We start from the raw sequence: 21,719 nt of genomic DNA on the forward strand, positions 1-21,719 counted from the left end.
GACAATCTCCAAATGGATAGGAAATTGCATATGATTCTGTTACTCCTTCCATGGAAAACCAATTCCACAGAACATAAGACCTCATTCTACAAGGGCAACAGCCACTACCACAGCCTTTTTACGAGGAGTGGCAACCAAAGACATTATTGAGGCGGCTACTTGGACCTCCGTGCATACATTTGCCAAGCATTATAATTTGCCTCTATATTCCAGATCCCGAGCAGGGTTTGCCACTGCTGTACTGCAAGGGATCCTAAACACACCATAATCTAGTTTCTTCCTCCTCCCCTAGTTGGCTATGGTATTCTACCCAGTTGTTATGACTGCAGATGCATCCATGAAGGACATAGTACAGTTTTGTACCTACCATAAATGTAGATGTCCGAACTGGATAGCATCTGCAGTCAGGATTACCCTCCCTCCTTCCCCTCTGTGGTACTCCTAGGGTGTTTACCCTCCTAATAGCTAGCTGGTGGGGGGAGTTTCTTATGGTGTATTTGTTGTATATATGTACATACATGCTTACTTTTTGTGTTTACCACTATCTTTTTGGAAACATTGGCATTTATCCAAATTTTTAGCCTACAAGAGGGCTACTGGCATCTGGGGCAAGAAACACTGAGGAAAATGGCGTCGGCTGATGCCTTTATACCCGAAGACCAACAGAGATGACGTCGGGTGAAGTGCGACATCAGCCGAAGCCGGACCCAGACTTTGGAATCCGGCCGACTGAAGGGCTGCCTGACGACAGGACAACCCAGTTGTTATGACTGCAGATGCTATCCAGTTCGGACATCTACATTTATGGTAGGTACAAAACTGTACTTTTTCCCACTGGTCCTTTCAACAGCTTCCAATGTCACACAGCATTCTAATCACTCAGTCATGCAAAAGACACCTTTCGCGGTGGATGGTCTCCCCTCAGGTTCTTCAGGGCAGACCCTTTGTCCTTCCTCCTCCTGTGGCTACTGTGACAACGGATGCCTCCCTGATCGGGTGGGTGGGGGGGGGGCATTTTCAGGACAGGACAGTCCAGGGCACATGGCAGCCTTTCAAAAGCCACCTGCACATAAATGTCTTGGAAATGAGAGTGGTACTTTTAGCGTTGCAAGCTCTTCAAGACTCTCTACCCACCGGGACTATTGCAATTCAGACAGACAATATGTCTGTAGTGTGGTACATCAACAAATCACAAGCAGGGCGGGACCAGGTCCTACCCCCTATGTCGAGAAGCACTTGGACTGTGGCAGTGGGCGATCTCTTCTCAACGGTTTCTGGTAGCAACGCATATCCCCGGGAAGTCCAACATCATAGCGGACAGGCTGAGCAGAGCCATTCTCATGCCACACGAGTGGTCTCTCAACCAGCTAGTAGCGAAAAAAATCTTCAGGAGGTGGGGTCAGCCTTGCTGCGATCTTTTTGCAACCCCTCAAAACAGCAAGTGCCCAGACTTCTTCACCCTCTTCCCTCTCCCAGGTCTTCCCCCTAGAGACGCTCTAGTCCACGATTGGCCCCGGGGTCTTCTGTATGCTTTCCCCCCTTTCCCTTAATTACTCGGCTAATCCAGAAAGCAACTGTTTTGAGATCCAGAATGATCCTTGTTGCCCCTTACTGGCCTCGACAAATTTGGTTTCCGTTCCTGCAACGTCATCTACAAGATCAACCCTGGCATCTGGACCCAGCGCCAGATCTTCTGACACATCAGTTGGGTGGGCTGCATCAATCTCTCCAATCTCTCAACCTCACAGCTTGGTTGCTCCACTTCCAACCCTAGCCAGGCTTCCCTCAGTCTCTCATTCAGTTCGTGACATCATCCTCGCTTCGCACAAGTCTACTACCAGAAAGACTTATGCTAGCAAATGGAAGCGTTTCTCTGTTTGGGCAGGGGAGAAACAAGTTGACCCTTTTACAGCCCCTGTCCGTACAGTCTTAGAGTTTTTGGCAGAACTTTTTCAAATGGGATCTTCTTCAGCCACCATCAGAGTTCAGTTGGCAGCTATTGCGAATTTTCATGCTGGATTGTCAGAGACCAGCATCATGTCACACAAACTTTGTAAAGCCTTTCTAAAAGGAACCCTCTTACTTAGGCCCCCGGTAAAAGATCCTCCCCCACCATGGGACCTAAATTTGGTGCTGTCGTCTTTAATTCTCCCTCCCTTTGAGCCTGCGGCTTCCTGTTCGTTAAAGTTGCTCTCTTGGAGAAAACTGTTTTTAGTAGCCATCACTTCAGAGAGAAGGGTATCGGAACTTCAAGCCCATTGTGTTCGCCCTCCTTACCTTGTTTTTCACAAAGATAGTGTCACTTAGGACTAATCCGTACTTTTTACCTAAAGTACTCTCTGTAAAGTATCTGAATCCAGACCATCGATCTTCCTGTTTTCTTCCCACTTTATACCAATAGGTCTGAACGGAAGTTGCATTGTCTAGACGTTCACAGTCAATTATGCTTCTACCTGGATAAAACCAAGCAGATGAGGAAATCAGAACAGCTCTTCCTGTCTTACGTGGAAGGGAAACTAGGCCTGCCAGTTTCCAAAGTAACCATGTCCAGGTGGTTGACCTCTTATGTTGATTTACCAATTGAGGCATAAAGAGCTCCCTATTAAGCCCAGAGCTCATTCAACCAGAGCATTAGCTTCTTCGGTAGCCTTTCAGGCAAGATTGCCAATGGATTCCATTTGTGCAGCTGCCACACGGGCCTCTCCTCATACCTTCATTTCTCATTACAAGCTGGACATGACCTCTAGAAGTAGGGCTGATTTTGGTTCCACTGTACTCAAGAGTTTGTTCCATTGAGCCACCCAGGACTAAAGTGCTAGGGACGCTGTCCATCCAGCAAGAATGAAGGTGAGATTGACAACTTAACATTGAGAAGTTATGTACTTACCATAACATTCCATGTTAGTTGTCTTCTCGCCTTCTTTCTTGCGTCCCACCCTCCATCCACCTAGCCTGGCAAGACCGAGAGTATCTTCTGAGATGTGTTATCATGAGAGTTTATCTCCTTAGCTACCTCTTTCCTTTTCTTGGTAACTCCTATAAGAGTTTTGTATACCTAGATGATTAGAGGTATATATATATATATATGTATATGTATGTATGTATATATGTATATATATATATATATATATATATATATATATATATATATATATATATATATATTCTTTGTCATGGTGGGGACATGTATGTCCATAGTGTTAGCTATCAAACGAGATCTGGGTATATCACGCCTAGCATTGTGGGACATAGGATAGCCTCGAGCCGGTAAAAATAGCTCTCTAGCTTTAGTAATAGGCCGAGTCGGAACCGAGGTTCGGCTCCAAACCCATCCAGCAAGAAAGAAGGCGAAAAGAAGACAACTAACATGGAACGTTATGGTAAGTACATAACTTCTCATTCTTCAACATATTGCATGTATAGATCAGCATATCTGTATCATTGCTGTACCTTGTATTTGGCAGTAACATTCATTTTTGAAATAGACGTTTTTCATGAGGACATGTTCGGCCATGCAAATGAGCAGGGTGTTAAAACCTGGATTGTAAAGATTAGCCTTATTTAACCAAAATTCCAACGCTGTTAATCCTGCCCAGTGTGTAATGCTGGTATAAAGTGATTTGACATCTAGGGTACACATCAACCAGTGGGGTTCTAATTCAGACTCTGATACAATTTGTAAAAACTCAGTTATGTCCTATAACCTAGCTCTAACATGTGGCAGTAGCGGTTGTAAATGTTCAGTCAGAAATGCTGATAATGGTTCTGTAAGGGAGCCAGTACCCGGAGCCAGTACCCGGTACGATAGGTCTAGCCGGTGGCGCCATCAAAGATTTGTGAATTTTGGGAAGTATAGATATTGTTTGCCCGGGTCTTTTTACCAGTAAGTGTTGTCTTGTTTTGTTACTAATAATTCCATGATCCACTGCTTCCTGCAAAAAATCATCAATCTCTTTTTTTGAATTTGAGTGGGGTTGGTGGGCATGTTCATGTAATGCTGAGCGGTTAGTCAATTGTCTAGTTCCCTCTGCCCACTAATAACTGGAGTCCATAATGACCACTACCCGACCCTTAGGTGGTAAAATGGAAATATCAGTGTTTGCTCTAAGATCTGAGAGCGCTTTGTAATTAGCCATTGTTAAGTTGTTTCTGAGAATCTGTGAAGAACTTAGTTTATAATGCAGATCTTTGATGACCGCCTGTTGGAACATGGCCACATGTTTGTTCATGGGTGGACTGAAATTGGATTTGTAAAATCGAAATTCAGTTTATCTTTGAGAATAATCCTGTTGGCCAAAATACAATTTCAAATTAAGCTTTCTACAAAATGACAAGATATCAGAGACAAAAATGCTTTCATCCACAGGGATAAAACCAAGACCTTTATTCAATAATAATTCCTGTTCTGGTGTTAAAACTTGTTTGGAAATGTTGTGCACTTTGAGCATGCTACATTTATTTCACTATTGACTGAAAGAGATCCTGTATGTTTTTTACCCCTGTGCTTACACCCCCCCCCCGTGCTTCCTACCCCTAATGGGTGTTCAGAACTCCGACCCCTGTAGGAATCAGGGGAGTCACTAATTATGTGGATTCGGTGACCGTGGTGGAGGATTCCTCCCCCAAGGTTTGTAGTGTTTGGTCTACCTTTTTTCAATATAGATCTGGGTCTTTTTTTGCATACCTGAGTAGTATTTTTTGTTCCATCACCAAACCTAACATTTCTCTGTGACTCAAAGGGCCTACCCCTCTCATAATCCTCTCTCTCTGGAAAATTTGTTTAACTTTTTTGTTTTTTAAATGATTTTTAAAAATAATAATTTCCTTTGAAAGTCTGCTAAGATTGTCTTTGAAATTAGTTTGTTCTTCATGCTAGTTCAACTCTTCACAATTCTTGCACATCATATATGTTGACCTCAATTGTTCTTTCATAATAAGATGCTAAAATGTTAACAAAGGACATGGACGCATTCTGTTGTGCCATGTTCCACTCCCTTAGTAAAAAGTCATCTGGCTTGCTAACTAATGGCTGTAGTTTAGTCCTTAAACCCCTTGGGATAATATTTTGATTTTGATACGCTTTTAAAAGGCTTTAAATGCCAGATGTATGTTAGTACGTAGAGTTTTTACCTTTTTACCTAGCTGAGTGAAGAGCAAATTACAACCGTCAGCTGGATCTATCTGGCTGTTCTACTTTGTGCCCTCATCTGTTGGTTTGATTCCAAATACATGGACGTCATCCTTATCTGCACAAAGGCCCTGAAGCAGTTTATTGAGATCCATGACCATAAGTTGCTAAATTGCTTCAATCACCCGTGAACCTCTCAATAGTCAGCTGTGATGTGATAAGACCAATACAAAGCCTACAAGACATCTCCTAGATGGATTCTCAAAGGTGCTAATTGTATATAATCCCCATATGCCCAATCCTGGACTTATTTTTACCAAATGTATTGTTCACAATCCTTTGAGTCATAAATAAGTGCAAAAGATTGCCAAATGGAACAAAATACAAAGAAAACCAAAAAGAGGGAAGTAATAGCCCCCCCCCTCAATTAAGACCAATAATATGATTTAATAAATGCACACTGTATGTTCAAATACTGGGTTCTGGCCCAAAAATATTTTCTTGAAAAATCAACCTATTCAAAGTAATGATATGCAGCACCAACCAGATTAGACATGCGTGCAAATGCTCCAGAATACATCCATGTGATCACCATTAACTACTAAGTCCCCAAAAATTTGGGAGAACCCTCTAGCTGTAGTAAAGGACCAAGTCCCCTGTTGTCAGTTCAATGGTCACAAATATTTTTTTTTTCCGGAAGAACATTACAAATATTACAGTCCAACAAATAAATGACCTACTGATTTGAAAGATGTGAACATCTGTCTGAATAATCAAAGGTCTAACCATGTGCCTTGTATGGTCCAATATGATGTAAACCCTTCACAACCTTATAAAAAGTAATATCACAAATAGCTAACTTGTGAATATATAGATGCTATGTGGGACCGTATTATTATATTTATAACTGTCTCCCAAACAAACTCTTGGCAACGTACAGAATGACGACTTATTCATAAGGCAATAAACATAAAGAATACAACGCAGTATTTAGTGAAGAATTGTCCAAAATGTTACACTTTTAGTCTATATAATAATCCAACCAAAAGAAAATATATTCTTTGACTATGGTTAGTTCATATTTGTATTGTGAGGGGTGATTCTAGGCCCTGGTTCTTTCCAAACTACTGTGGGCTGGATGCCCTTTCTCCTCGTTGCTGCGTATCCCTTAGTGCATACCCCATGGAACACTGTCCTTCAGAATAGTACATACAAACATAAACCAGAAAAAGTATACTGTCCACTCCTGATGGTTTACAAAAATGGTAATAGTCCCGAACCACATATATACCAGCATGTCTGCTAAGTTTCACCAAATCCAACATGACCGTTTGTATTCATAAAGATTTACATCCAATATGTCAGCCCAAATGATAAATAATGTCGTTCCAGGCTAAAACAAAAGTCAAAATGGTACCAGTCGCCAGTAACGATGCCCCAAGACCAACTATGAAGGGCGAACTTCAACAATCAAAGAAGTTGACCCAAATTATGGTCCATTAGTCACCCTCTGTGATGACATTAAGAAGCACCATGTTATATGTAAAATGTTCCAAATGGTGTGCAAGAAGACAACGTCTTTACTTACTGAAAACCCAGTGATGTTACTTGCTGCCTCGGTGCTAAATGGCACTGGTAAAGCAAATTCATGTAGACCATCACCATTCACCAGTTTGAAAATAATGAATACTAAGCCGATAAATGATCCAAAAGAAAGGGCACCAGATGCCGTTTTTTTCTCTCAATTTCCCTTTACTCTGGAGAACCAAGAAAAAGTTGTAGCAAGGAGAGCATGCGAGTTAACGAAATGATGAAAGATATAAGTTAATATCCAAAAACAAATGTGAGGAATCCTCCTCAACTGACACCAAACACCACAAAATGGCTCCTGCTTCAACGCTCCTCACACCAACAGCCAGCTAGGTAACACATAATCATGGAAAGCAGGCTTGCAAATATGGTAGATGCACAGGCCAAGCAAACTATAATGAGACAAAAAAAGAAAGCCAGCACCTTAGGAGCGTGAATGTTTATTGAAGAGACCAGACCCATTTCAGCATATTGCTTTCATCAGTGGTACAAGGGTGATGACTGCAACAGTGAAACACGAAGAGCATAGTACAGTTGTGCACACTTACCATAAATGTAGATGTTCAAGTGTATTCACTGTTGCAGTCCTGGATGTCCTTCAAGGATGCATCTGCAGTCATAACATATGGATTGTCCTGCCTCAGGCAGCCCTTCGGTCGGCCGGATTCCAAAGTCTGGGTCTGGCCTCGGCTGATGTCGCAAGACGTCATAGCTCCTGGGGTATAAAGGCATCAGCCGACGCCATTTTCCTCAGTCTTTCTTGCCACGCGGTGCCCGAAGCAGAAGCTGTTCGCAAGTGCCGGTCGGTCAGATCCAGAGATTTCAGCTACCGAAGACTTCTAAAAAAGCTAAGTACCCCGTTGGGGACTCTTTCTTGCCTCAGCTGATGTCAGACAAAGTAAATAATTGTTTAACTTGTGGGAAACAAATACCTCATAAGGATTTCCACTCTTACTGCCTTCCTTGCTTAGGCCCAGACCACGATGTATCCGCTTGTTTAGCCTGTGCTTCCTTCAACCGACGGACACTTAGACGTCGGTCGGAGTTTGCTGAAGAGTTTTTTGGTCCCGCTTTTGCATATAAAATACCGTCGGAGACTCCGACTACACATTTAGCCAAAAAACGCAAGGAAAAGGACCGACTCTCGCGGCCCGCGGTTTCGGCTGAAACCACGGTTAGGCCTACCGCGAGTGTCTCGGTTTCGGCTGAAACAGAGTCCTCGGTTCTTCCTTCGGCCGAAAGCATACCTCCAACAACCGAGGCCTCACAGGCCCCGGCTGAGTCGGCTACAGAAATTCATACCGAAGAAGCAGGCACACAGGAATTGTCCGACACCATTCCGTTGGACATCTCTACTCCTGCACGTGGGGCAGCTAGACCCCCTGCTTCTATGCCTATTAAGGCCTTCTCCAGGGCTAAAGCAGCTAAACTTTCCAAGGCCTTACCTACTAAAGCTCCCTCTCTCAGACCTTCCTCAAGTTCTCAGATTCTCAGCCTTGCTGAGGACCTTATTTCTCTGATCAGGGGATCCCAACCTCACCCAGACAGGGCCTCACAACCTCCTCCTGAAAAAAGGCCTAGGACTGAACCCCCTGAACCTCTCTCCTCTGACTATTCCTCGGATGGATCAGAGTTATCAGACCATCAGGAAGGACCATACTCACCTTATGAGGATTCGGATGCAGAAGACTCCATTCCTTCTGCTTCCCCCCCAGAAGAATTTTAATTTGGGGAAACTTTACACTCAATGAGGGAACACTTCCAATGGCAGGGTCAGGATTTTTCTGATTCTAGGAAAAGGCTAAGGACTTTTTTACACTTACCACAGCATAGGCCTTTAGCCATACCACCTGTACTATCAGTTGTTGATGATGCATACAATGATGCCAGTTCTGCCCCTGATTCTCTTCCCCCGGCCCCTGCCAAACCTGACAGATATTACAGGGTCCCGGATTCCCACTTCCACTTGTATAAGGCCCACGCTGCAGACCCAGAAACCATTTCTCAGGGCCCTAAGGGTGTTGCAGCTGCCTCTGCCAAAAAAACCCTACCCTCTGAAAGAGAATCAAGAGCATTAGAGAGATGGGGTAAAAAGGTTTATACATCTGCTACTCTTTCTGCCAGGGCTTTAAACTGTCAATTTCACATGATACAGTACCAGGAATTTTTGTTAGATCAGCTGAATAAAAAGCTTTCCTCTCCTGAACCTTTAGACCGTAAGTCCCTTTCAGGATTTGGTACACAACTCACAGCAGGTCAGTAATCATTTCTTAAAATGTGGCTATGATGCACTGGAGGCTTCATTTAGATCAGCTATGACTGGAGCAGTGATTCAAAGGCATGCCTGGCTAAAAGAGCAATCCTTGCCAGACCATGTTAAGTCTAAACTCCTAGATGCTCCTATGGAGAAACAAAGTTTATTTGGCTCCCCTGCACAGGAGGTTCTAAAGAAAGTGGAAAAAAAAGCAAAATCTGTGCAAACAGTCAAGGATTTTTTGCAGGTCCAGCCTCCGAGGTTCAGCAGAAATTGGCCTTCAAAGAATTGGTTCTTTCCAGACACCTCCACAGCACAGAGAGGCAGAAATAGACGCCCAAGAGGCAGAGGTCAATCAAGGGGTGCCTACAGGGGCCGTCAGTGGCAACCTGACAACCAGAGGAGTGCCGCCACAGCTACGACTGCAACCACTTCCACAGGACAGACACAATGACTTGGCTCTGATTCCGCCTACCAGGGAACAACTGGAAGCACCCTTGGGCGGAAAGTTAGCTTTATTTTCAAAAAACTGGCATTGCATTACAGGAGACAAATGGACTTTGCAAACAATAGACAAAGGCTACAGGTTTCACTTCCACACTTTACCTAAAAAGAGAGGAATGCCAAACCTTCCATCAAGCCAGAAGTCAGAGGCTCTAAAACAAATAATCAACTTACTAAGGATGAGAGCAATAGAAAAGGTACCATCTATGGAACAAGGCCAAGGATTTTACTCCAGACTATTCCTTGTACCAAGAAAAGAAACTCAATGGAGGCCTATTCTCGACTTGTCCGCACTGAACACATATCTCATTTAACCAAAATTCAAGATGCTGACCCTACAGCAACTTTTTCCCATGCTGGGCAAGGAGTCTTGGCTGGTGACTCTAGATCTCAAGGAGGCATACCTGCACGTCCCCATACGACCAGATTGCAGAAGACACCTCAGATTTCTTGCAGGATCAGAGCATTATCAATTCTCAGCATTGCCCTTTGGCTTATCTACTGCGCCCAGAGTATTCACGAAATGCCTGGCATCAGTAATTGCACATTGCAGGCTTCAGGGAATTCAAATCTACCCATACCTGGACGACTGCCTAATACAAGCGGACAACAAGACAAAAATAATAAAGGATTTGACCTATGTCATACAACTGCTGCAAGCCTTGGGATACACAGTCAACATACAGAAGTCAAGACTAGTGCCATCCCAAAGGATAACATTTTTGGGTGCAGAACTGGACACAGTAACTCAGATGGCTTTTCTCACAGAAGAAAAACAAAAGCAACTTCCAGTTTACTTCATGGCATTGACAAGACAAACTCAGCTTACTGCAAGGAAAGTCCTGCAGGCCCTGGGTTACATGGCATCCTGCATAATCTTGATCCCACATGCCAGACTGCATATGAAAAATTACAATGGTACCTAAGGAATGTATGGTCTCAACACAGACACAGTCTAGAAACCATGATACCAATCATTCCATGCCTGAAACAAGAATTCCTGTGGTGGGCTCAGGTCTGCCAGACCAACAGAGGGCTGCCTTTCCACAAACCACAGCCAAGGCAGACCATCACCACGGACGCCTCAGACCTAGGCTGGGGGCACACATGGAAGACAAGTGTAACCAAGGCCTATGGTCCCAAGACCAGCTGAATCTACACATAAATCTAAAGGAGATGCTGGCAGTGAAGCATGCAATCGAGGCATTCAAATCATTCCTCCAGCAAGGACACCTGCTGATAAGGACGGACAATACCACAGTCATGTGGTACATCAACAAACAGGGAGGCACGCATTCCTACCCTCTATGCCGGATGGCAATGGATCTGTGGAACCTAGGCCTGAATCTCAACATTCAACTGCAGGCCAGATTCGTACCAGGAAAAGAAAATTCACTAGCAGACAGATTAAGCAGAACTACCACGGATGCTCACGAATGGATGCTGCATCCAGACATCTTCAAAACCATAACAAAGACATGGGGAATGCCAGAGGATAGACCTGTTCGCCTCCCCACTCAACCACCAACTGAAGAAATTCTGCTCAAGAGAATACCACCCACAAGCCTGGAGGGTGGACTCCCTTTCTTTCAGCTGGAAGGCCCTGACAGTTTATGCCTTTCCACCTCTCCCATTGATGTACAAAGTTCTACTGAAGATCAGGGAGGAACAGCCAAAGGTAACTCTGATAGCTCCAGACTGGCCAAGGCAGCATTGGTACCTGCTACTGAGAAGCATGTCTCGGACGAACTCATGGCCTCTACCTCTATGGCCTTTACTTCTAACACAGAACAACTACAAGACTCTGCATCCAAACTTGAAAACACTGCAGCTAACTGCCTGGAAAATTGCATAAAGCAAAACCAACCTGTTTTATCTCAGAGGGTCAAGGACATTATCCTGGAGGCTCACAGACCCTCCACAAGGAAAACATACTCAGCCAAATGGAAGAGATTCCTCATTTGGAGTGCATCAAAGGGAACAGATGTCACACTGGCAAACCTAGCACACATCCTAGAATACTTAGCAGAACTGTTCCACAACGGCCTGTCCTATTCTTCCATTAAGATTCATGCTTCAGCAATTTCAGCAGAGTACAACATGGATCCTCCTTTCTTCTCTCACCCTCTCCTCAGACAATTTCTAAGAGGGATCAAAAATGTAAAACCTCCAAGGAAACCACCTCTGCCTGCATGGGATCTCAATTTTGTGCTGGAAAAATTAACACTTCCCCCTTTTGAACCAGCAGCATCAGCAGACTTACAGTTCTTATCTTGGAAAACTGCCTTCCTTCTAGCAATCACTTCAGCAAGAAGGGTATCCGAGTTACAGGCCTTAATGGCAGTGCAGCCTTTCCTTATCTTTCACCAGGATAGAGTGTCTCTGAGAACCAATCCTACTTTCATGCCAAAGGTGGTATCCAGAGTATCCTTGAACCAAGCTATTCATTTACCTACGTTCTTCCCTAACCCACAGAACAGGGGAGAAAAACTACTGCACACCTTGGATGTACACAGACAACTGCGCTACTATCTGGACAGAACTAAGACCAACAGAAAAACTGACCAGCTTCTGGTAGCATATGCAACAGGAGTGCAAGGAAAAGCAATTTCCAAACAGACAATTTCAAAATGGATAGGAAATTTCATTCGATTCTGTTACTCTTTTCATGGAAAGACAACAACTGAAAATATCAGGCCTCACTCCACAAGAGCTACAGCCACCACTACAGCTTTCCTACGAGGAGTGGCTACCAAAGACATTTTAGAAGCTGCTACTTGGAGCTCCGTGCATACATTTGCCAAGCATTACAATCTTCCTTTATACTCCAGATCCCGAGCAGGTTTTGCAACTGCAGTTTTACAAGGGATCTTAAGTACATCGTCATTATCTTAGTGCCTCCTCCCCCAGTTTGGCTATGGTATTCTACCCATATGTTATGACTGCAGATGCATCCTTGAAGGACATAGTACAGTTTTGTACCTACCATAAATGTAGATGTCCGATAGGTATGCATCTGCAGTCAGGATTACCACCCTCCTTCCCTCTGGGGTATTCCTAGGGTACTTACCCCTCTCTTAGCTAGCTGGGGGAATCTATTATGGTGTATTTGTTTGTATGTATATATGTATATATACTTTTTGATTTCTACTGTTTGGAATTTTCTACTTTTATCCAAATTTAGCCTTCCTAGAGGGCACCTGGCATCTGGGGCAAGAAACACTGAGGAAAATGGCGTCGGCTGATGCCTTTATACCCCAGGAGCTATGACGTCGGGTGAAGTGCGACATCAGCCGAGGCCAGACCCAGACTTTGGAATCCAGCCGACCGAAGGGCTGCCTGAGGCAGGACAGCCCATATGTTATGATTGCAGATGCATGCCTATTGGATATCTACATTTATGGTAGGTACAAAACTGTACTTTTCCCTCCCTCCAGCCCCCTTATCTTTCTCTCTTCTCTATGTTTAATACTTGCCCTTTTCTGGGATATTGGTATTGGTATTTACTTTTTGCTGGAAGTGTTTTTCACCACCATAACTTAGCTCACTATTTGGTGGTGGTGGTGGTGGGGGCTCCTGATATTTGGGGCAAGAAAAACTGATGTAATGGCGTCGGCTGCCGTTTTTTTTTTTTTTTTTTTTTTTTTTACCCCTGATGTCAGTCCTGGAGTGACAGCAGCCGATGCAGAAATATGAAGTCTCTGGTATTTGGGCCGATGTAGGGCTACCTTCAGGCAGATAACCCAAGGGTGATGACTGCAACAGTGAATACACTCTAACAGCTACATGTATGGTAAGTGTACACAACTGTACTTTCTCCTTCCTTTTGGAAATGGCCAGGGACAATTACCACAAGCTTCCGCACAGAATGGATCTACTCACATAAGAACATGGGTGTTTGATACATCTCAACGTCAAGTCATCTTCAGTTGACTACCTGGACGATAGGGTCTTAATTCCTTTTATGAAGCTGTTTTCTGAGGACATGTAGCAGCTACTAATGGAGGCAAGAAAGCCTGATACTAGAAAATCATAAATTAGCAAATGGAAAAGGTTTTTTTAGTTGGTGCCAACAATATAACCAGCACCCGTTCAGGACTGTTTGTTCATTAGTTCTACAATATTTGTGTGTTACTATCCTATGAACTTTCTTATTCCTCTGTTAGGGTTCATTTATTGGTTATTTCAGGATGCCCGCCCACGGATCCTCCTCTTTCAAGGCAGCCGCATGTCAAAATGTTCTTGAAAGGGGTTTTGCATAAGAGGCATCCAAGTAAACTGGTGGCCCTTCTTTGGGAATTTTGTATTGTAGAAGCTAAGGCCTGAGGGGACCCGAACGTCTACTCTTATACAAAAGCTTAAGCCTGGCTGCTGCTGGTGAGTGGGACGTCCTACGTACGGCCATAAACCAGGGGCATTAAATGTGACGTATGCACGCACTGACTTCAGAACTTTTCTGCTGCAGTTGAACATCAAATCAGTCGCTTTGCTCCTCTCTTTCAGGGTGCCTAAAGTTAAGCACCCCGTTGGGGAATTCTTCTTTTTATTTTTGCTTGAGCATGGGTTGTTTCTGTTCTTAGCCAGTGTCTGCTAAGAAAGGTAAATACAGATGCGGATGTCAAATTCCACATAGACTCCCATGATCTTTGCTTGATATTCTTCATGTTTCACTGTTGCAGTCATTACATTTGGGTTGTCTGCTTGCAGGTAGCCCTCAGTCGGCCTGATTAACAAAGTCTTGGGTCCTGCGTCGGTTGCTATCCCTTCTTCCATGACGTCAGGTCCATCAAGGGTATAAAACATGCAGCCGACGCCATTACATCAGTCGTTCTTGCCGTGCGGTGCCTGAAGCAGAAGCAGTTTGCAAGTGCCGGTCGGCTGATTCCTGAAATTTTTATTTTCGAGTTTCAGAACCAAAGTCTTCAACTAAAGCTAAGTACCCCATTGGGGAAACTTTTTCTTGCTCCTTACCGATGTCAGTAAAAGTTAATAATTGCATTACTTCTGGAAAGCAAATACCTCATAAAGATTTTCATTCGTACTCTATTCCTTGCCTAGGCCCTGACCATGATGTACCTTGCTGTCGGTTTTGTGCTTTATTTAATCAGCACACTATCCGTCGGTATATTTTCACCTCTAAATATTTTGGTTCTCTGTTTAATTATCTAGAAATGTCAGTTAGCCATCCGACTACACAAAGGTAAAGACAGGCCGCCGAGGTCCAAAACTGCCAATGACGCTTCTCCTAAGCCAGTCACCAGTTCGCCGGTACTCAGTGAGGCACTTTCGCAGCCCCTGATACCCGCTACTTTTGATTCGCAGGCCTCTACTGAGACCCATTCGGATTCCGGTATGCCGCGAGATGCTTCAACTATGGAACCTGCGGATGTCTCTACTTTGGATGGGTCCAGAGCTGCTGTGCAGGCACTGGCTTCTGAGGGTGTATTCAGGCCTATGAACTTGCATATTAAACCGACACCTCCTTCGTCACTTAGGCCTAAATCTCGAACCATGCCTAAAAGACCGACGTCCAGGCCAAATGCTCAGGTCTTTATGCCTAAAAAAGAAATAAGAATGGCTGAAGATTTAATTACTCTAATCAGGGGTAGCCAACCCCCCCCCTTTCTAAGAGGCCTAGGACTGAAGTTGTTTATGAATCTTCTGAACAAGATTCTGTTTTTTCTGATTCTTCTGATCTGGATTTGCCCTTATCTACTTTTGAGGATTCTGATGCAGAGGACTCCATTTTTCTTTTGGGGAAACCTTGCATACTTTAAGGGAGCATTTCCACTGGGAAAGCCAGGATTTTTCTGATTCAAAAAAAAAAGAGGCTTAGGGATTTCTTACTCCTATGTCAGCATAGGCTTTTAGCTATTCATCCTGTACTAGACATTGTTGATGCTTTTTCGGAATATAGTGTGGCCCCTGATTCCCTGCCACCTGCTCCCAGAAAGCCTGATAGATACTGCAGGGTCCCTGAGTCACACAAGTTCCTTTTTAAAAATCCTATTGCGGATCCAGAGACTGTTTCACAGGGGCCCAAGGGCATTAAGGCTTCTACTGCTAAAAATCCTACCCCTTCTGATCGAGACTCCAGAGCGCTGGATAGATGGGGTAAGAAGGTTTACAGTTATGCAACCTTAGCCATCAGGGCTTTAAACTGCCAGTTTCATATGTTTAAGTATCAACAACATGTTATTGGATTGCTTTAACAGAAAATGATGTTGATTCCTGACTGTGTTGAAAATAAAGAATTACAGGATTTAATGCATTCTGCTGAACAAGTTGGAAAACATACTTTGCAATGTGGTTTTGATTCGTTAGAGGCCTCTTGCAGGGCTGCTGTTACTGGGTCTGTGCTCAGAAGGCATGCTTGGCTAAAGGAGCAATCCTTGCCTGATCATGTTAAAGCTAAATTGTTGGATGCTCCCTTAAATCAGGACCGCCTGTTTGGCAACAAGGCTGAGAAAGTTCTTAAAAAGATGGAAGATAAAGCTAAATCTATACAAACTGTTAAAGATTTCTTACAAGGTCAGCCTCCTAGATTTAGTAGGCACTGACCCTCTAAGAATTGGTCCTTTCCAGCCCCTTGCAGGTCTTCTCAAGCCAAACCCAGACACAGCAAAAGCCCCAGGTTTCAGTCCCAGGGGACACACAGGACTAAGCCGTGGGGGGCCTCCACTTTCAAATCTGGGAGTAATAAGACTCCCCCTATGGTAAACTGTCTGAATGACTTCCGCTTAAAATTTCCAAGCACTTATCTTCTGACTACCCATTTGGGGGGAAAGATTGCTCTTCATTCAAAGAACTGGGAACTCATTACCCAGGACAAATGGGTCTTAAATATAGTGTCCCAGGGATACAGATTTCACTTCCACATGTTGCCAACACCAAGCGGATGGCCGGACCTACCCCCAAATCAGTGGGCAGAGGCCCAAAAACAAGTACTTTCTCTCTTAAGCATGGGGGCTATTCAGCTGGCACCAGAAGAGGAAAAGGGACAAGGTTTCTACTCAAGGCTTTTCCTAGTACCCAGAAAAGACAATTCATGGCATCCTATCCTGGACCTGTCTACTCTAAACACCTTTTTTGAAATTCCAAATTTCAAGATGCTGACTGTTCAATTACTTCCTATGCTAGGCAAAGATGCCTGGTTGGCAACACTAGATTTAAAAGAAGCATACCTGCACATCCCAATCAGGGAAGCTTGCAGAAGTTACCTACGCTTCAAAGCAGGCTACACGCACTACCAGTTCTCTGCACTGCCCTTTGGCTTATCTACTGCACCCAGGGTATACACAAAGTGCCTAGCTCCAGTTATTGCATTTTGCAGGCAAAGAAATATTCAAATATACCCATACCTGGACGATTGTCCAATTCAGGCAGAATGCCAGGACATACTTTTGAATCATCTGACCTTTGTACAAAGGATTCTAACTTGTCTGGGGTACACCATAAACGAAAAGAAATCACACCTGGTACCCTGTCAACAAATTATATTCCTGGGAGCAAGCTTGAATAAAACTTCCCAGATGGCTTACCTCACGCCAGAGAAACAAATTCATTTGACAACCTACTTCAAACAAGTGGCCACAAAAACCCTGCTATCTGCAAGACAAATACTGCAAGCCTTGGGGTTCATGGCCTCTTGCATTCTTCTAATTCCATATGCAAGACTGCATATGAAGAAACTACAGTGGTATCTAAAAAGCCTATGTTGTCAACATTCTCGGGCTCTAGAAGCAGTGATTCCTATCATACCTTGCCTACACCTAGAATTCCTTTGGTGGGCAGAGATCTGCCACCTAAACAAGGGACATTTCACACCACCCCCTGCTGCCCAAACCCTAGCAACATATGCATCAGACTGTGCATGGGGGGGCTCACCTGACAGGGAAGTGCATTCAGGGCAAATGGAATCCAAGTCAAATGCACCTGCATATCAGACAAAAAGAAATGTTAGCTGTACAGAATGCTCTGACAGCCTTCAAGGACCACATTCTTCCAGGACAACTTGTGGTAAAGACGGACAACACCACTGTTATGTGGTACATAAACAAGCAGGGGGGGTACACATTCTTACCCCCTCTGCAGACTAGCCATGACATTGTTGAACACAGCCTTGAGCTACCAAGTGCACCTACAAGCTCAGTTCCTGCCAGGAAAACTAAATACACTGGCAGACGGGCTAAGCAGAAACCTCATGGATCCACACAAGTGGAAACTGAAATCAAGGATTTTCAACATGTTGACACGCAAATGGGGGAGCCCAGCTATAGACCTGTTCTCCCCAGAACTACCAGTTGGACAAATTTTGCACAAGGATTCCCCACAAGCAAGCTTGGAAAGTGGATGCTCTGTCCTTCAGCTGGAAAAACCTATCAGTCTATGCCTTCTCCCCCTGCTTTCCAAAGTACTACTAAAAGTCAAACAGGACAAACCAAGGATGGTTTTGATTGCTCCAGACTGGCCATGCCAACACTGGTACCCCCTCCTACGCAGTGTCAGTTATCCCCATGGCACCTGCCTCAGACTCCTTCCCTGTTGTCTCAGCAGGAGAACCAGATTCTGCACCCTCAGCTTCTAACACTGAACATTGCAGCCTGGCTAATTACATAATCTCTCCTCTACCATCCCTCAGTAAACCTGTGAGGGATATCATTTTAGGGGCAAGGAGGCCTAGTACTAGAAAATCTTATGATGAAAAATAGAAAAGATTCTGTGCCTGGAACCAGTCTCAGGGGATGAGCACAGCAGCACCTAATTTGCCTCAGATTTTACAATACTTAACTGAGATGCTTCACAAGGGCCTGTCTTTTTCCTCCACTAAAATCCATGCCTCAGCCATTTCAGCTCATTGTAGCACAGAACCTCCCCTCTTCTCTCGTCCACTGCTCAAGCAGTTCCTCAGAGGGGCCAAAAACTTGAGACCACCCAGGAGAGCTCCTACCCCAGCCTGGGACCTTAACTTTGTTTTGGAGAAACTCACTGTACCTCCTTTCGAGCCAGCTGCTACTGTGGACTTAGTTTCTTTCTTGGAAAACAGCTTTCCTATTAGCAATCACTTCAGCTAGAAGGGTATCTGAATTACAGGCCCTAATGGCAGTGGAGCCTTTCATCATCTTTCATGTGGACAGGGTGTCCCTCAGAACCAATCCATCCTTCATGCCCAAGGTGGTATCCAGTGTGGCTCTTAATCAGTCTATTCATTTGCCAACCTTCCTTCCCAATCCGCAGAACAAAGGGGAACAGATACTGCATTCCTTAGATGTGCGCAGACAACTTAGATTCCACTTGGACAGGACTAAATATCAAAGAAAATCTGAGCAACTGCTGGTGGCATTTGCTGCAGGGGCAGAGGGGAAGGCTATTTCAAAGCAAACCATTTCTAAATGGATAGCCCACTGCATACATTTCTGCTATAAGCACCATGGAAAACCTATCCCCCAGGGGATCAGACCTCACTCCACCAGGGCTGCATCTACCTCTACAGCCATTCTCAGAGGTGTCCCTACCAGGGACATCCTAGAAGCTGCTACCTGGAGTTCTGTGCATACTTTCACCAAGCATTATCATTTGCCAATTTTCTTTAAGTCCAGAGCTGGCTTTGTCACTGCAGTCTTGCAGGGCCTTATAGCTGGTCCTAATGCTATCAAAATTCCTCCTCCCAACCATAGCTTTGGGAATCTACCCAAGTGTAATGACTGCAACAGTGAAACACAAAGAACATAATACAGTTGTGTACACTTACCATAAATTTAGATGTTCAAGTGTATTCACTGTTGCCGTCCTCGTTACCCTCCCTCCATCCCCCTAACTTCTTTTGGCTATACCTCTACTTTCCTGTACTGTGCTTAAAAGCCTTTTTGGTGTATTTGCTTTTTTGTTGGAGATGTATCATTGTACTTTTATATTTAATTGCTCCCCATTTGGGGGGCACCTTACATCTGGGGCAAGAGAAACTGATGTAATGACATCAGCTGCATATTTTATACACCTGACAACCTTACGTCATGGAAGAAGGGACAGCAACTGACGCAGGACCCAAGACTTTGTTAATCAGGCCGACTGAGGGCAACCTGCAAGCAGATAATGCAAATGTAATGACTGCAACAGTGAATACACTTGAACATCTACATTTATGGTAAGTGTACACAACTGTCCTTTTTTACGGTTCAGTTTTGCTAAATGAGTTAGTGGAGCCATAATTTGTACAGAATGTTTTATTTATGTATGTATGTATTTTTTTTCTTACCAAGCTCAGCACTAATGTTTGTTTTTTGAACCATAGGAGCAATTCACAGCAATGAGGGATCTTTATATGAAAAATGGCCAAGGCTTTGCACTGGTATACTCCATTACTGCACAGTCAACATTTAATGACCTACAGGACCTGAGAGAACAGATCTTGCGAGTTAAAGATACTGAAGATGTATGTATTTGCCTTTTTCTACGCTATATTGATGGGTGGAATTTAAGCTGTATTACAAGATAATGCTCATTTTCTGGTATTTTTTGTTAAAAACCAAACACTTTTTTCAGCTGATACATGTCCATTTTGATACTGAATACAAAAGGTTTCTTTGTAATGTGGCTTAATTTTTGTTTTCTTTTTAATGTTCATTTTTTACGCCTGATGTGATGCCAGTATTTTCTCCTTGTTTCCTGGAGTGCAATATGCTTTCAGATATAGTTTATTGTAAAGACATTAAACCTGATTTGCATTTCCGTCATTTACTTACTTTAGGTAAGTTAAACTAGTGTTTCTCACGTGTATCTTAAATGACTTCTTGATATGTGTTAATATAACTTTGTAGTTTCTTATAATTTATTTTGATTCTTGTAAGTTTTTCTGGATTCCAATATGTATTTAGTGCGCATAATTGTAAGGGCCTTATCTTAAAACCTAATTTTCATTCCTTGCGTTTATTTACTTCATTTAAAAAACAAGTAATCTCCGTGGTATCCCTGAAGTCTCAAAACTACCCACTAAACAAGTGTAGTGGGTCCAAAAACAAAACCGTGTAAGAAACTTCTCTGTGTGGAAGATCATATATATCTCTAGTTAATTACTGTATATTAATCAGATCAGACATATATATCTCTAGTTAATCACTGTATATTAATCAGATCAGACAATAGTAGTAGAAGTAGCGAACTGAAACTAGTGATGTTCTTCATCTCACATTGCTGCAGTCCTTACACTTGAGTAGTCCGCTGTCCTCGGTCGGCCCGAATATCAAAGTATTAGGCTGACGTCGGTCAAGGCGCTTAAGACTGACATCAGAACGTCAGGGTACAAATGCGCATGACCGACGTCATATCCTCAGTCTTTTTTGCCGCATGGTCCGATGCAGAAGCAGCGTTGCAAGTGCCGTTCGGCGTTCTGAAATTTTTCGAATTCGGAGTTTCAGACCGAGTCAAAGTTGGCTAAGTACCCCGTTGGGGAATATTTTAGTTTTTCTTGCCTCAGTGGTTTACGGATGTCAGAAAAAGTGAATAACTGTATTTCTTGTGGGAAACAGATACCGCATAGAGATTATCATACTTTGTGTATTCCTTGTTTGGGGCCTGAGCACGGCGTTGTTGGGTGTCGCTTTTGTGCTAGGTTCAATAAGCGCACTATTAGCGAAGGTTAGATTGTGCCAGGTTGGTTTTCGGAAGCGGTGCAATTATAATATGCCGTCGGATGCTCCGGCGCCCGCTTCGAAGAAGCGCAAAGACAAAGCAGCTAAACCCAGGCAAGAAGAGTCGTCCGGACGCCGGTTCTTTAGAGGCATCAGTGGAACCGGTGGTTCCTGGAGGCTTCTCTGGAGTCCCAGGGGAGACTTTGATATTGCAGGATGTGGCCTCTAAGGAGGCAACTCAGGGTGAAGGGCTTCTCAGGTTACTGTACTCCCTCCCTTCCTAGGGTGGTTAGGCCCTCTCCTTCTGTTTCCAAGGCTTCTCCCAGAGGCAGGCCAGGTTTAGCTTCTGTTGGTGTCACTCCTAGTTCATCAGGATCTGTGCCCAAGAAGCATATGCTTAAAATGGCAGAAGATTTAATTACTTTGATTAGACTTTCTTTGCCCCCTCCTGATAAGATGCCTAGGGTGGAACCAGAGTTGGGGAGTTGGGAGGCTTGGATGTTTCAGAGTCTTGGCTGAAGACTTGCAGGAGTATTCTCCTTATTCTTATTCTGATGTGGATGATTCTACTCCTTCTGCTTCTCCTCCAGAGGATTTTTCTTTTCAGAGACTCTTC

At 43.9% G+C, this 21,719-nt stretch overlaps 1 protein-coding gene across 1 annotated transcript in view; it reads left to right on the forward strand.

Moving 5' to 3' along the window:
• The window catches only part of RAP1A (RAP1A, member of RAS oncogene family), a gene marked incomplete in the record, with an annotated part of 951,057 nt that overhangs the window by 777,908 nt on the left and 151,430 nt on the right, over positions 1-21,719 (forward strand). The window contains 1 exon segment of the mRNA XM_044076989.1: positions 19,768-19,908. Within this exon segment, the coding sequence (XP_043932924.1) occupies positions 19,768-19,908 (141 nt within the window).

Source organism: Protopterus annectens, chromosome 7.part0 (genome assembly GCF_019279795.1).
Source record: "Protopterus annectens isolate FY-2018-M chromosome 7.part0, PAN1.0, whole genome shotgun sequence".
Classification (NCBI taxonomy): domain Eukaryota; kingdom Metazoa; phylum Chordata; order Ceratodontiformes; family Protopteridae; genus Protopterus; species Protopterus annectens.